The sequence below is a fragment of the Furipterus horrens genome, unplaced genomic scaffold (genome assembly GCF_987537825.1).
Source record: "Furipterus horrens unplaced genomic scaffold, mFurHor1.1.pri manual_scaffold_8, whole genome shotgun sequence".
Classification (NCBI taxonomy): Eukaryota; Metazoa; Chordata; class Mammalia; order Chiroptera; family Furipteridae; genus Furipterus; species Furipterus horrens.
This window is the reverse complement of record NW_028327178.1, coordinates 65,281,803-65,295,077: the sequence shown is the minus strand read 5'-3', so window position 1 is coordinate 65,295,077 and position 13,275 is coordinate 65,281,803. Positions and strand designations below refer to the sequence as shown.

Genomic DNA, 13,275 nt, shown 5'->3' with positions numbered 1-13,275 from the left:
ATTTAATAACTAATACATTCTTAAAGGAAACCCTTATCCTTATATTGAATGTCATAGGTGTCTAAGGCAGACTAGGCTTCTTTCCCATGGCATTATGTACATATCATCAGAGTTCGTTCACATGAGACTCTAAAGAAGAAGTGATTATGTAAATCATTGACAATACTAGGTGCTCATCCCTGTGTAACTTTTGCATTTAATGAGCTCAATTGCAGAATTAATCAAAGCCCAGCCCAGCAACTGAGAGCCCTTGAGATTAATTTCTAATCGCCCAGTGACAGAAGCGATTGTCAGGACTGCTGTCCTCTGGCTTCAAAGGGCAAAACCTCTTTTTGGTGCACTTCTATTTGCAGAAGTAGCTGTCTCTCCTGGAGACCTACAATCCAGATGCTTCTAGGCCAGGAGACTTTGGTACTGAGAAGCACATAAGAAGTGTGGAAATAGGGGAGATATTCACATTTCCAAAAAAGAGCTGTTCCTTCTGGCTTAAGGAGGGGTTGAGGACTCTGCTCCACACTCTGTCCATCACTCAGCCTAGGAAGCTCCATGGACCCTCCAGCAGCTGGGACCAGCTGTACCGAGGGTTGGTCCTCTCACCACCTGAAAAAGGTCCCTGGTGAATAAACGTGGTGGTTGGTCCTCCTTCAGCTGCATACTTAGCGACTTGGGGAGAGGACAGCTTTGAGGTCCCAGTTGTTGGCAGGAGCAGGGGCATGGGTGGTGGTGGTAGGGCTCACCTTTCTGTAACTCTCAGCTCCTCAGAGCAGAGGGGTCTCTGTTTGGTTTTCCAGATGTTTCTCCTGGTGCCTACCTCCAGCTATCCTGGGAGCACAATGATTTCTACATACTGTGGCCTCCAGGCCTCCATATAATTTCATTTAGTTAAAAGTTGCATTAGTGCCCTTTAGAATTATCTGGAAAGGCTTCAAAATATTCAGATACCTGGGTGCCCCTCTACATCAGGTAACTCAGGGTCTGGACACAGGGGCCAGGCAGCAATGTTTATGAATTTCCCCAGCAGAACCAACTTTCAACCTGTGCAAAGCACCTGTGCCTGGAAGATGAGGCTGTGTCAGATTCCCTGTCATGGCCCAGTGAAGGATGAGCCCTCCTCTTCTGTGGCAGTCTAAACAGGTTCTACACAAGGCCTCTCCAGCTGTGACTCCTGCTCTGTCTAGCTCATCAACTCTGACAAAAAGGGTCCACTGCTTAATGTCAGTACACTTCAGGCAAAAAAAGATAGTCCTCAGGAGCTTTGACCTACCAGGCACCAGAGAACCTGGTTGAGGACGTTAATTCATAATAAAACACATATAGTGCTTATCACTGCCAAACATTGTTTTGTTTCACATGTCAACTTATTTAGCTCATTCACTATACTGCCTCCAGAAATTCCTGGTGTTCAAAAATCACCTTCTCCACCCCACACTATCAGCTGAATCAAAACTAGTAGATAACTCAGCCTGATAATTATTTCTTGACTTTGGGGAAGAACTTCTCTATCAGCCCTGAATTTTCCAACCTCCCATTCTTCAGGTACATATGGTTTTGCTATTATTATGATGTTGTATTGAGGACAGTGACTCTTGGTATCCACTCAACTCTACTTTCCTTATTTTAGTAATTTTTAAAGGCTAAGATACTTTTATCAATCCCTGTATCTCACTCTTGAGTTTGAAGCATGGTAGAACTTGAGAGGAATGTAGGGAAATGGGACAGGTAGAAGAGTGTTCTCAGGACAAGCCAAACATTACTTCACATGTCTCCATCCACCCCCATCTCAGGAGGGAGTCAAGAAGCCTGATTGCTTGCTGTCTGGAGAATCCACTGTTGCTTGATTGGTCTGCAACTTCAATGCTTCTCTGATTCCAACCTAATCATAGAAGTCATGAGAGAGTATTTTTGAAAACAGTATGATTTTCTAATCTGGGCCTTGGATGCATATGACATTTCAGTTTAATCTCCAGCAGTTCCTGGTATTGTCAGTGAAGTGCACACCCAAAGGTAACCTCAAATAAACCCTTCTTGGATGATGTTCTGGGGAGAGCAGTGACAGCCCCTTATAAGTTAATTCAGTGCTTAACAAACTAATTTTTATGCCACTTAATGTAGTAATGCTTAAAATTAAAATGGAGAGTCTCCCCTTATTAGAGTATCCATGTGTCCTTGTTTGCATAAACAGTATAATTACTACTAGAGCTTTTTTCACTCCCAAAAGAATCGGTTTGGGCATAACCCATTAGCAGGTTGTGAGTCAAGGCAGAAAGGAGTCAGCCTGTCAGCAAAGCTTGCTCTTTTTTGGTCATTTCTACAACGTTGAAATAATAATAATGTTTTTTCATGTATCTCAGGATTGTTTTAAATACAAGTTAGATTTGAAAACTGTCAGTAGAAACCTATACACAGCTAACAAAAAAAGCAATAATAATAATGCAGAATGGGTTATCAATGGCCTACATCATCCCCTTTAACCTTTGCCCTCTGAAGGCAGCCAACCAGAGGAATATTAAATGGGTGGGGCAATGTGGGGTCAGGCAGATCTCAAGTTTTATTTTCCAGATTGTCCCTTTAAGGCCACCAAAAGAAGGGTAGAAAAAGAAATAACCAAGAGAGCTAATGCTAACTCAGTGTTTCCCACAACTAGTTACTCTTCTAGTCATGAAACATGTGCTGGTGGGATGGATCTTTACAGCACCAAACCATGTACTTACTACCATCAGGCTCACTTTCCAGATGTGAGAACTGAGGTACAAAGAGACTGAGGAACTTGTCCAACATTGCATATCTGGTAAGAGGTAGAGCTGGAATTGAACCAGGCAGCCTAGTTACAATGTCACAATACTACTGGGTCTGCCCTGTCTGCCCTACGTGGGCCTTCAGTACCCCAGGCCTGCCCTACTCTGTAATGGTCCTGGTACAAGCACACAGCTCTTGCCTGCACTCTTGCAACAGCCCTAAAGTATCCTTGTGCAGGCCTGACAGACCTGTACCCTCAACCAGAGAGATACACAAACCCCAATTCTGAACCTGACACTCTAGCTTATCAAGTTTATTTGCTTTTTCACAACTTCGGATGAGGACACTAAGCCTCCTCTGTGTGCACAAAGTACTTCCAGTCTGTTGCAGCCTCAACAACCCTCATCATCACCCAGGACATCACATTGCCATGCCAGGCACCCAAATACTGCTGCCACATTGTACCCCATTCCCCAGGCCCCCAGCAGGGTTTGCTTTAACAGCTTCTTTTTCTGGAGGCCAATTTTGTCCTCACTGCAATGGCCATCTTCTACTCTTTCTCACCTTCTCTATGAAGACTTCTGTAGTTCTCACCACTTCCTCTGTGATGCCAGACACTTTCCCATATGCCTACTGAGGTAGTGGTGAAAATCCAAGGCCCCTGCAGCCCTTCAAATCTCACAGTGAGACACTCTGTACATTATCTGCATTATCATTTGTTGAATAAAAGAATGAATGAATGAACACTCAGTTTCCCTGTTCCCAAAACCCCGATAATGCTGGGTTTGGATGTACCCATTGTGGCACGTATCACACTCAATGTGGACTACTTTTTATTAATGATGGAAGACAGTGACATACATACCTTATGAAATGCTAGCTTAATATGCTGCAGTGTATATGTATGTGGTGGAGAGAGAGGGACAGAATCAGAAAGCGTTAGGAGAATAACTTTCTAAACTAGAGATGGGAAGAATTCAAAGGTTCACATGATTAACAGAACCACAAGAAATACATAGATGGGAAGGGAGGGATCTGGGCATTAAATGGACAGAGAGGACAGCAGAAGTAAGATATCCAGGAGTTTGGAATAGTGCTGGGTCACCACCACAATGGGCCCAGAGGGAACTCTTGGTAGAGATGTCATTTAAGGGTCTCTTCCTGTCTAGGGCTAAAGGGAAAAGCCCTATATTCCTCCCTTCATCCAAATCTGAGGTTCTTCTTAGCTTCTCCCTCAAATCCTTGCTCCATCTAGAATGACAAAGATACCATCTCTTTCCTCACAAGGGTTTCTCCCTTAGAAGCAAATATGAAAATGGTGCGAGAATAAAGGACAAGATTTATTTAGGAGTGTTCAAAAAGGAGATGGGGACTGCTAAGACAAATCTTGTAAAAGAGTCCATTTGGGTGACAGAAACTGGGGACAGAGATTGGTGTCATCTATTGTGTTACACAAGTGCCGATCACATTTGTGCCATCCCCTACCCTAAACAAAGCCTGGATGAATAGCAGTGGAAACCTTCAGCCTCTCCTCTGAAAGGTTACCTCAAGTGGGCCTCAAGCATCCTGATACCCCTCCCCAACCACAGCATAGTAGCTGGGATCCCAATCCTGGTGTCCTGGGAGCCACTTCCACAGGCTCCAAAGGCTTTTCAGGATTGTGCTGGACGCTCAAACAGGCCATCACCCCACAGCCCTGGGGCTTGAAGGGACAGTGTCATCCTTGGGATAATTTTCCCAGGGAAATCCCAACTTGAATTATCTTGAGCCCTTTGGCAACTAGTTATGGCTAGGGTTGGATGGAGAAGGGGTGGCGGTGGCTAGGACTGGGTTGTCCAGCCCAGAGTAGTCCAGCCCCAGGTGTTAATTCACATTCTCGAGTTTGAGGCAGGAGGAAACCAAGACCTGAACACCTATCCTTTCATGCTTCCCTCTCCCCAGGCACATTTTAGACACCCTGGTAGAGATGCACCTCCCAAGACAGCCAGGTCTCATGGTAGAGATTTTCAAACATCTGGCTCCAGTGCCCGCTGCCTCTGTCAGAGTGACTTCCACGCATGGAACAGCCCAGTCAGAGGCTTGGCCTTTCTTTGTGGCATCTCTGCCTCTGCGTACACATCTTCATTCCTTTGTGCCCACCGCATTTCAACCACACAAAAGTCCCAGGATCTGTGATGGCTCAGTGCAGGTATGGGGAGGCTGGGGCCACAGATGCATCTGGAACTCACTCATACATTACGAGAAGTCTCAGGTTCCACTGTTATGCTGCTATAAATTGAGTTTAGTGATGGAATAGTCCCTGCATGTCATCCAGAGATTTAAGGAGACAAAAAACGAGGCGAAGAGCAACAGGATGCCAAGCGCCGGACAATTGGCTCTTTGCTGTGAGGTTAGCCCCCTACTGGCCTGGGTGCCTCCTTACTGAAATGTAGGACTCGGTGATCCCCAAACCTGTGGCTATGAGTTCCTGAGAGTAGGGCAGGGGAGTGGTCGGCTAAGGGCTGAAGAAGGCAGGATTGGGGTGAGGAGCAGCAGAGATGAGAGGCTTGTTGGAGGTCTGGGCAAGGCCGTCTGGGTTCTGGTGGAGCCAGGGACAGGACGGGCCCATCTGCACAGACAGCGAAGGTGGGGAAACTTGGCAAGTCACAGCCCCCAGAAACACCTATTTAGGCAGATGGGGAGACCCTAGTGCTTCTGCGTGGGAGCCCGGGCCCAGCCACCCACTCATCTCCTCTCTCATCATTCTCTTGCTGCCCAGGGCTAGCACCCTAGTGTATGAAGACCCCAAGGGTCAGCCTCACTCCAGACGGCCAGTCCTAGATGTTCCTTGACAGAAGAGTCACTGGCCGTGGGAACTGGGGACTTGGGGGAAGAGAGCACCATCGTCATCCACTGCTCCTATGCGGTCTGCTTGGTGGATCTAATAGGCAACGCACTGGTGACCTTCGTCATCCTCCTCTATGTCTGAACCTGGCCATCGCTGATGAGCTCTTCATGCTGTTTACACTTCATGGTCTACTGGCTGCCTTGTGCCATTGGCCTTATGGGCTGGCACTGGGCGGTGTGGTGCGGTGCAGTGCTCAGTGTGGACGGTCTCAATGTGTTCATCAGTGACTTCTGTCTGAACATGCTCAGTGTGGATCTACCCTCTGCACACAGCCAAATACCAGTGGTCCAGCATAGCCAAGCTGATTAATTTGAGTGTGTGGCTGGTATCCTTGCCGGTGACTCTAACCATTAACATCTTCCTGGATACCAGGCCAGCTCAGGGTGGCAGGGCCTTAGCCTGGAACCTGTGCTGGCCACACTCAGGCTGGCAGGTGGTCTTTGTGGTCTTCACTTTCCTGTGGTGCTTCCTGCTACCAAGTCTGACCATCAGCCTGTGTTATTGTATATCATGGGTAAGATGCTGGTGGTGGCACTACAGGCTGGCTGGCAGCAACAGAGATGCTCAGAGAAGATTTTTTCAGCTAGTTCTGATGGTGGTAGCTGTCTTTGTGCTCTGGTGGATGCCTTTCTATGTAGCGCAGCTACCGAATCTGTTTGTGACCAGCCGGATGCCACCATCAACTATGTGTCCCTCATCATCAGTTGTGCCAACAGCTGTACCAATCCCATCCTCTATGGCTTATTCTCTGACAACTTCTGCCATTCTTTCCAGCAGGTTCTCTACATGCACTGCTGCCTCCTGGATGCTGCTGGTGGTGCTGAGGAAGAGCACCTGGACTACAATGTCACTGTTGTCAAGAACAGAGTTGGGGCTGTTCGCCTGCGCTGCTCCCCGAGCTGTGGAAGGAACCACCTCTCCCTTCACACCCAGTTGCCGGCCCACCACCGCCATGCCCTTCTTCAACAGCCACAATACGCTGAAGCTGTGCTTCCTGCAGAGGATGAGTTCCCCGACCTCAGCAGCCACAACAACCATACGGCCAAGGTGCTGACTTCCGAGCTGTACGCCGAGCTGCGCACCAAGAGCATGCCGAGTGGCTTCATGCTGAACGACGTCATCCAGACTGGAGTGGACAACCCGGGTCACCCATATATCAAGACCGTGGGCTGCGTGGCAGGTGACGAAGAGTCATACGAGGTGTTCAAGGATGTGGTGGACCCCATTATCGAGGACCGACATGGCGGCTACAAGCCGACTGACGAGCACAGACCGACCTAAACCCTGACAACATGCAGGGAGGCTATGACCTGGACCCCAACTATGTGCTGAGCTCGCAGGTGCACACGGGCCACAGCATCCGCTGCTTCTGCCTTTCCCCGCACTGCGGCTGCAGGGAGCTCCGAGCCATCGGGAAGCTTGCCGTGGAAGCCCTGTCGAGCCTGGAGAGCGATCTGGCCGCAGGTACTACGCGTTCAAGAGCATGACGGACGCCGAGGAGCAACAGCTCATCGACGACCAGTTACTCTTCGACAAGCTCGCATCACCCCTGCTGCTGGCCTCGGGCATGGCCCTGGACTGGCCGGACGCCCGCGGCATCTGGCATAATGACAATAAGACCTTCCTGGTGTGGATGAACGAGGAGGACCATCTGCGGGTCATCTCCATGCAGAAGGGGGGGCAACATGAAGGAGGTGTTCACCCGATTCTGCAATGGCCTCACCCAGATTGAAACACTGTTCAAGTCTAAGAATTACGAGTTCATGTGGAACCCTCACCTGGGCTCCATCCTCACCTGCCCGTCCAACCTGGGCATAGGGCTATGGGCAGCTGTGCACATCAGGCTGCCCCATCTGGGCAAGCACGAGAAGTTCTTGGAAGTGCTCAAGAGGCTGCGGCTCCAGAAGCGAGGCACAGGTGGCATAGACACCGCTGCTGTGGGCGGGGTCTTTGACATCTCCAATGCGGACCGCCTGAGCTTCTCAGAAGTGGAGCTGGTACAGATGGTGGTGGATGGCATGAGGCTGCTCATTGAGATGGAGCAGCGGCTGGAACAGGGCCAAGCCATCGATGACCTTGTGCCTGTCCAGAAATGACAGCCCGGCCCAAACCTTTCACAGCCACCAGCCCTGCTGCTTCCTAACTTATTTCTCAGGCAGTGCCCACCATGCACCCCTGATGCTCATCATCTGGTGGCTGAGCCCTTAGCCTCGCTGTAGAGACTTGTCTCCTTAGGTAGTTTATTTTTGTGATGGCTGAGATGTTTCTGATGCTGAAATAATCAAGGGTTTCGGTCTGCTGGGAAAAAAAAAAAAAAAGAAAAAAAGAACAGAGTTGGGCCAGAATGCATATGTCCCCTAATCCCCTGCAGGAACCTGTGCAGCCAGAACCCATTTGCAAGCAGGTGCCCCTCACCAATACCACCACCTTCTGAAGAGCCTTTTTTACTACCCACTCAATGTGGCCACTCCAAGGTGGTCTGCACCACCCCTCTAGCCCAGCAGACTGCCTCTTCTGGATGTTCACCTAAAAACCACCATCTGTTTCCCCCATGACCACCTCCTAGTCTGGGTGTGAACCCCAAGAGCATCAGAGCTCCTCTGCTTTCTCCTCTCCCGGGGACTCTGGCTCTTAGAAGAACACTTCTGTAGGGATAAGATGCCTTTGAAAACTGGTCTAGGATATTAGTCACTCCTGAACTGTGGGCTATTTCTCAAGGAGTGTAAAACAGGAGGATGCTAGGGAGGAATATCCACCTACATGTGACTTGTTACAGCAACTCTGCTTGAGAAAAGACTGTCCAAGGGTCGAGGCAGCCAGTGTTCTTGCTCTACGCAGACTCTGCCTTGTGGTGGGACATAGCATATATGAAAAGTAAGGAAGAAGGATGCCTGCAAGCACAGTCCCTTTGTTTCTGTTCCCGGGCTCTTGTGCTAAATGGATTTGTGTTTGACGGCCTGGGCCACCAGCTTTGTCATCCCCACGCCCAATGCCTGCTTGCAATCACAAGTGTCACCTCAGTTGTCTTAGGCCAGTAATCACCTTCCTGTGAGTAGAAAAGGTTTGGAGATACCATACATGGGGATTATTACAAGGCATAAAACCATGTCAGTAATAAAAAGCAGAGACGATAAACGCATCTAGCTCCTATGATGTGATTTTTTTTTTTTTGCCCTGACCCTTTGCTGTGATAGCATGATACCTCATGAAGGTGGCAGTTTATATTGTGATGATGAATTGGAGAGCAGCCAAGGGAAGAGGAAAGAAGACCCAAGAATGCAGGTGGAAATCCGCCCAGATTTAGGATAGAGGCTGCTCTATCACTCCTGTTAACAAAAAGTCAACATTTAGTAAAACATCAGTCAGATCTAAATAATAACCATTCAGTCTAAACACAGTAAAAGGACATACTTTTTTGCCTGATGTTAACTCAATGATTAATTACCTCTCCCCAAAAGAAAAAAGTCAGCTTAAGAGGAACTTCAGTCCTGTTTTCTGATAAAAGCAGAGGTGGGGGCTGAGGAAATGCTTGCAAATGCATATGCTGGAATTTGGAGTGAAAACATGCTATTAAACATGAATGCAGTGCTATGTGGGAGACTCTAGCTGGCTTAGAATAGCAAATGAGACTTCTGGGTTTGATTGGCCTGGTTCTGGTGATGAGAGAAAGATATGGGGGTGGAAGGGAGGACAACTGAAGAGAGCACCTTCTTTTCTTCTTAGTGGTCAGCTTCTAAAACTCACAGTTCCTAGCAGGAGGATTTCAGAGAGCACATTCTACACCTGTCTGCCTAGCAGTTGCTGCCTGTCCTGGGCCTTCTCAGGCAGCCAGTAGGCAGTCCAAGTTGGGCACAGGGGAGCTGTTGGGAGGCTGAAGATCATAGAGGGAGGGTCAGGAGGACAGCCAGAGGATATGCTCTGATTACACCGTGGAGCAGGGTGACTCCTCTCTGAGTGAGGGAAAAGCAGAGAAAAGCCCTCCCTGAAATATTTCATCTACAGTCAGCATTTTAACAGATGTGAACAGGCAGCTGGTATATGGGAAACTGGCAAGAGAGCTGAATTCTGGTCCTAGATACAGGTGTCATATGACCCAGTTAAGGGATTCAACCCCAGGGTCTTCACAGTTCTGCCTGTAAAATCAAGAGCTCCTAGCACTAGCACATCATGACTCTCAGAGGTCAAACCTTGTGTTTTTTCCATACTGTATATTTAAGTTTATCCCTTACTAAATGAAAAAGCAAAGTACCTTGCCTGAAACTGTCTTTGGAATAACAACCATTGGATACTGACCCTCCCAATGGCATCAGATGTGATCAGTACTGATCCAGTGAGTCCCATTGGGCTGATGGGCTAGGTGAGATGTTCAGGGTATGTACATTTGGGTGGTCCACATCTGTCTTAGAGAGAACATGTGTAACCAGGTCTGTACTACATACTGAAGACATGGCTGTGGATTGGAAGCTCCTAACTAAGGTACAGAACCCCTTGTACCTGCAAATACACATGCAGATGCATGTGCGTGCACACCTAAACACACCCATACATGAGCCACCCCTAACTTGTCAGTAGCCACTAGAGTTACCTGGGGAATCTGAATTAAGTCAGGGCTACTGTCTGGCCCTTGTGTAACTGTATTTTTTTTTTTTTTTTGCAGTCTTAAAACTGAACTATTTCTTTTTCCCCAGTGCCAAACAGTGCCTGGCAGAGGGGGCACTTGATAAATGTGGTTGAACTGAGCTGCAAGGACACTTCAGACTGATGGCAGTGAGGCAAGGCATTCTGGCACTGACAATGGTCTGAAATGAGTGTGGGTTAATGGCTTTTCTGCAGCCTGAGTGGAGTTGGGGTGCTTCTCTTCAGTCTCGCACAGTGACTCTCACTAGGCAAACTCTCTGATGAACAGATGGGGCACTGAGTAGGGTGTCTTGTCAACACTCATCCTCAGTTGAGTATTTTAAAGTGCAACCTTTTAACATAGTTATGGATGGTTGAAGGAGAGACAGCCTTAGGTGATGGAAAGAAAAGTCACTAGGAAGCAGGGACTTCAGCAGCAGCCTGGCCCTGTGAGCAGTGACTTGCCCTCTTTAAGCCTCAGCTACCCACCTCAACTATGCACAAAGGAAGGTTGTGAATTTTGAGTTCTCTCCAGCTGTAAACTACACTTTCTCAAAGACACTGGCAAGACATGTTAACTGAGACAAGGCGAGGCCAAAGACAGCATTTCTTTACGCTTAGTGTTCTCTCTATCACCTGTTAAAAATGAGTATTACCTCTGTCCTTGACCTCATAGTAAAAAATCACACCAGAGAGGGGGCTGGTGTCGAGTCCCATTAGCTCTTCTCTTCCTCAGCTACAGAGCCATCTAAATTCCTGGGGTTGAATGACTGAGAGCAGCAAAATGTACCCATAAAAACCCTCCCTGTGGTTCTTGTGAAGCAAGACTGCAGTGAATTGAGGTCAGTGATGGAGATAGCTAAGGTCCCGGGGGCACTGACATATTTCATCTGCCTGGCAGTGGCTGTGAAGGTGCTTTGACCTTAGTGTACCAGGAGGAACAGCATTTGGCTGCCACATGTATGAAAGCATTTCTTTTTATCATAGGAAAAAAACAGCCTTCAGGTACCTCTCAATCAGTAAACTTGCTTTGCCTTTTAAAATTACATGAAATTTATTGTCAAGTAACAAACTAGGTGTTTAATATTTAAAGATGCTCAGGAAGATGATATTTGGACATAGCACACAGTCACTCATTGGACTTCTTGTCCTGTTTGTTAGCACTATGTCTTTGAGCCAAGATGAATATTGTTTTTACAGTAACCTTTCAGTTCTGACTTCACTTTCATGAAAAACATCTTGCCTAGCATCCTTAGGTACTAAAGGTTGATTTGAAAAGAAAAAAACAAACACATGTGGTATGTGTTGGCTGTGCTCCCTCAGAAATCAGATGAGGAAGCCTGAGCAGTGACTAAGCAAAACCCCAAGAATTTGTGTATGAAAGCTCTTCTCTGACAGATTGTCAGTTGTAAATCATCCTCATCTCTCACACTCCTTTATCTTAAGTACATGACAGAATAGCCTCAAATTTCTTAAGCACATGGGAGAACTGGATAGGGACCTGCAAAAAAATGAAACTAGACCACCAACTTACACCACACACGAGAATAAACTCAAGATGGATCAAAGACTTAAATGTAAGCCGTGACACCATAAAAGTCCTAGAGGAAAACATAGGCAAGAAAATATCAGATATCTCACGTAACAATCTCTTCACAGATACATCTCCTAAAGCAAGAGAAATAAAGGAAAAAATAAATAAATGGGATTACATCAAACTGAAGAGTTTCTGCTCAGCAAAAGAAAACATCAGCAAGATGAAAAGGAAACCAACCATATGGGAAAACATATTTGCCAATGACATCACAGACAGGGGACTGATTTCCAAAATATATAAAGAGCTGATACGACTCAACATCAAGAAAACAAACAACCCAATTAAAAAATGGGCAAGGGACCTGAACAAACACTTCTCCGAAGAGGACATACAGAAGGTCCATAGACACATGAAAAAATGCTCAACATCATTAGCCATCAGGGAGATGCAAATAAAAACCACAATGAGATACCATTTTACACCAGTCAGAATGGCCATCATCAACAAATCAACAAGCAACAAGTGCTGGCGAGGATGTGGAGAAACGGGAACCCTACTGCACTGTTGGTGGGAATGCAGACTGGTGCAGCCACTATGGAGAACAGTATGGAATTACCTCAAAAGATTAAAAATGGAACTGCCTTTTGAACCAATGACTCCACTACTAGGATTATACCCGAAGAATCTTGAAACCCCAATTCAAAAGAACTTATGCACCCCTATGTTCATTGCAGCACTGTTTACAATAGCTAAGTGCTGGAAACAACCTAAGTGCCCATCTGTAGATGAGTGGATCAAAAAACTGTGGTACATTTACACAATGGAATACTATGTAGCAGAAAGAAAGAAGGAACTCCTGCCATTTGCAACAACATGGATGGAACTAGAGAGAATTTTGCTTAGTGAAATAAGCCAGGCAAAGAAAGAAAAATACCATATGATATCACCTAATACAGGAAACTAAAGAACAACACAAACAAAGGAACTAAATAGAACAAAGAGCAGAATAGCAGTCAATAGGGGGGAGGGGAGAGGGAGAGAAGGGGGATAAGTAAGGGAAGGGTTTAATTAAAGAGCCTGTATGAAAGACTCATGGACATGGACAACGGGGAGGGATATGATTGTGGGAGAGGGGGTGGGTTGGGTGGGGGAGAGAAATTGGGGGAAAAGGGGACAACTGTAATTGAAAAACCAAAATAAAAAAATTAAAAAAAAAAATTTCTTAAGCACAAATGTCAAAATCCTAAGACTCTGTCTTCTGTCACAACTACACAGTGTTACCCACTGCCACCTGCATCATGCACACCTGCTGCTCTGCTCTTTGGAGATGTGTGCAGGTGGGCATGTAGGTAGATTGGTGTGCAAGTGAGCCTGCATGCTGCATGCTGCTTTTTCCTGGCAATGCAGTAGCTTTGAGGTTCAGGCGAAGCTTCTGCAGGCAGTGCCCATGCCCTCATGAAGCTTGGAGGTTGATTTGTAGCAAAAGATGGACATTAAT

The 13,275-nt window shown here is 46.9% G+C and overlaps 2 protein-coding genes and 1 pseudogene across 3 annotated transcripts in view; 2 read left to right on the top strand and 1 right to left on the bottom strand.

Moving 5' to 3' along the window:
- Positions 1-13,275, bottom strand: part of THBD (thrombomodulin) — a 155,923-nt gene that overhangs the window by 121,984 nt on the left and 20,664 nt on the right. The gene's annotated exons all lie outside the window — the stretch shown is intronic.
- On the top strand, positions 5,274-8,057 carry SSTR4 (somatostatin receptor 4). The gene is given in 10 exon segments (XM_090285961.1): positions 5,274-5,361; positions 5,571-5,696; positions 5,699-5,793; positions 5,795-5,877; positions 5,879-6,123; positions 6,126-6,195; positions 6,197-6,288; positions 6,291-6,499; positions 7,951-7,990; positions 7,993-8,057. Coding segments are annotated over 10 exon segments (1,113 nt in total).
- LOC150003077 (creatine kinase B-type pseudogene) lies at positions 6,576-7,719 on the top strand (annotated as a pseudogene).